The sequence below is a fragment of the Castanea sativa genome, chromosome 10, assembly GCF_040712315.1.
Source record: "Castanea sativa cultivar Marrone di Chiusa Pesio chromosome 10, ASM4071231v1".
Lineage (NCBI taxonomy): Eukaryota > Viridiplantae > Streptophyta > Magnoliopsida > Fagales > Fagaceae > Castanea > Castanea sativa.
Window position 1 is genome coordinate 511,947 of NC_134022.1, and position 2,531 is coordinate 514,477.

General features: G+C 34.0%; 1 protein-coding gene across 1 annotated transcript; it reads left to right on the forward strand.

The window, feature by feature from the left end:
• The first annotated feature begins 742 nt into the window (after nt 1–742).
• Nucleotides 743–2,531, forward strand: LOC142613421 (7-deoxyloganetin glucosyltransferase-like). The gene is made up of 2 exons (XM_075785782.1): nt 743–1,260; nt 1,350–2,531. The coding sequence occupies exons 1-2, from the start codon at nt 1,029–1,031 to the stop codon at nt 2,288–2,290; spliced, it is 1,173 nt and encodes a 390-aa protein (XP_075641897.1). The 5' UTR covers nt 743–1,028; the 3' UTR covers nt 2,291–2,531.

The following is a 2,531-nucleotide window of genomic DNA, read 5'->3' on the forward strand; positions in this document are numbered from 1 at the left end:
TCGACCTTGATTCGTACAGTTTACTGATTTTTTTAAACCATATTACATAAAGTTTCGGTACTAGGGATACATTAGCTAAACTTATAACTTTAACTATATTATTATTTCTCTTATGTTTGGTCTCCAAGGAAGAGAATGTATTTTATAAGATACAATGAATGTACGCTTTAAGGTTATGTTTACCGCTTTTGTTTTTTATTTTCAAAAGCTTGTTTTTGGGAATATAAAGAGAAAATAATTTTCTTATATTTTTTAAATCGAAAAAATGTTTGGTTAGTTAATATTAAAAAAAAATTTTTTTGAAGAAAAAAATAGAAAATACTAAAATATTTTGTTACTAAGATTTGAACTCTAATGCTAACTCATTAAATGAGACATATTTATTAAATTAAATACATGTATTCATTAATTTTAAAAATTAGAAATTGAAAACAGCATTTTGCATATTTTCAATTTCCTTTACAAATTGAGTTTTGAGAATAATTTTTATTTTCTGTTTATTTTGGGTTGCCAAATAAATTTGTTTGTGTCAAAAATAGAAAATTGATTTTGGAAACAGAAAATAAGTGGAAAAAACAGGTACCAAATGTATTAGTTTGAAGTTAGTTTGAAAGGGACGAGGATATTTTAATATTTTTTAAGCTTAGGTGTATATGAAACAAAACTAGCCATACACTAAGATAAATACACTAGCTATAGGCATATGCATTTTGCGCTCATACACAGACTATAGAACGAAAGAAATGGATTCTAAGACACAAGTTGCTGATAAGCGTCATGCAGTTTGTATTCCATACCCAGCACAAAGTCACATGAAGGCAACGCTAAAGCTTTCAAAGCTTCTCCACCATGAAGGGTTTCACATAACCTTTGTGAACACTGAGTTCATTTACCAACGTTTTATGAAATCTAGAGGTCCTAACTCCTTAGATGGATTGTCTGACTTTTGATTCGAGACAATCCCCGATGGCCTTCCTCCATCAGATATCAACGCCACCCAAGACATTCCTTCTCTTTGTGAATCCATTATGACCAACTTCTTGGCTCCATTTTCTAACCTCCTTGTAAAACTCAACAATCCAACTTCAGATAATCCTCCAGTTACTTGTATTGTTTCAGATGGTTTCATGCCATTTACAATTACTGCTGCTCAAGAAATCAAAATTCCTATAGTTTTGTTCTTCACTATCTCTACTTGTAGTTTAATGGGCTATCTGCAACTTCCTTCTCTCAAGGACAAAGGCATCATACCTCTTAAAGGTAAAACAAAAAGTGCAAAATCCAATTGAAATCTTGTATTATTTTATTGTAATTAATTGTTATATGCTGAAAACTATTTGTCGTTGCAGATGAGAGCCATTTGACAAATGGGTATCTTGACACAATTATAGACGGGATTCCTGGTATGAGAGACATACGTTTAAGGGATCTTCCAAGCTTTGTACGAACCATTGATCCAAATGATAGTCTTTTTAGATTTGTGATTGATGCAGCAGAGAGAGCTCCTATTGCTTCAAGAATTATTGTTCACACATACGATGAGTTAGAGCAAGAAGTTTTGAATGCTCTCTCTACCATGTTTCCTCATGTATATGCTATTGGCCCTCTAGAACCACTACTCAATCACTTATCCAATGATCATTTCGAATCAATTGGGTATAGTTTTTGGAAGGAAGAAACCGAGTGCGTCAACTGGCTTAATTCAAAGGCACATAACTCAGTGATATATGTGAGTTTTGGTAGCGTAGTTATCATGACACCATCACAATTGGTTGAGATTGGTTGGGGACTTGCAAATAGTAAGCACCCATTTTTGTGGATAATTAGGCCTGACTTAGTTGAAGGCGGATCAACAATTTTGTCACCTGAATTTCAGGAGGATATTAAAGAAAGAGGTCTAATAACTAGTTGGTGTCCTCAAGAGGAAGTGCTAAACCACCCCTCAATTGGAGGGTTCTTGACACACAGCGGTTGGAATTCAACCATTGAAAGTGTGTGTGCAGGAGTGCCGATGCTTTGCTTACCATTCTTTTGTGATCAACATACAAACTGCAAGTATACTTGCAATGAATGGGCCATCGGCATGGAAATTGACTTTGATGTCAAAAGAGAGGAAGTAGAGAAGATTGTAAGAGAATTGTTGGAAGGACATAAGGGAAAGAAAATGAAGATAAAGGCCATGGAGTGGAAAAAATTGGCCGAGGAGGCCACAAGTCCACTTGGTTCCTCATCCATTAACTTAAAAAAATTGGTGAGTGAAGTGCTTTTATCAACCTACTACTCTCTTTAAGCTTAGGATATGTTACTTCACTTGTCTTTGGACTATCTCTCAATTTGGTCTTCCTTTGCCATGAGTAAACAAATGAGAGGAAAGTCAGCTGAAGAAGAAGAAAAGGACAGGAAGAAGTACGTGTTGTATAGATTTTTTAAAGAATATGTGGTGTAGATTATAAACTTTGGAAAGGAGAGTCTTGGGGAAATAAATGTTTTTTTTTTGTCTTATATAATAAAATGTTGATATTTGCTTCAAA

Bases quoted from the DNA above. Each gene is read 5' to 3' on its own strand.
- LOC142613421 (XM_075785782.1), top strand. From the start codon at position 1,029: ATGACCAACTTCTTGGCTCCATTTTCTAACCTCCTTGTAAAACTCAAC. The intron at 1,261-1,349 runs GTAAAACAAAAA...TTGTCGTTGCAG, and splicing joins AGGCATCATACCTCTTAAAG to ATGAGAGCCATTTGACAAAT.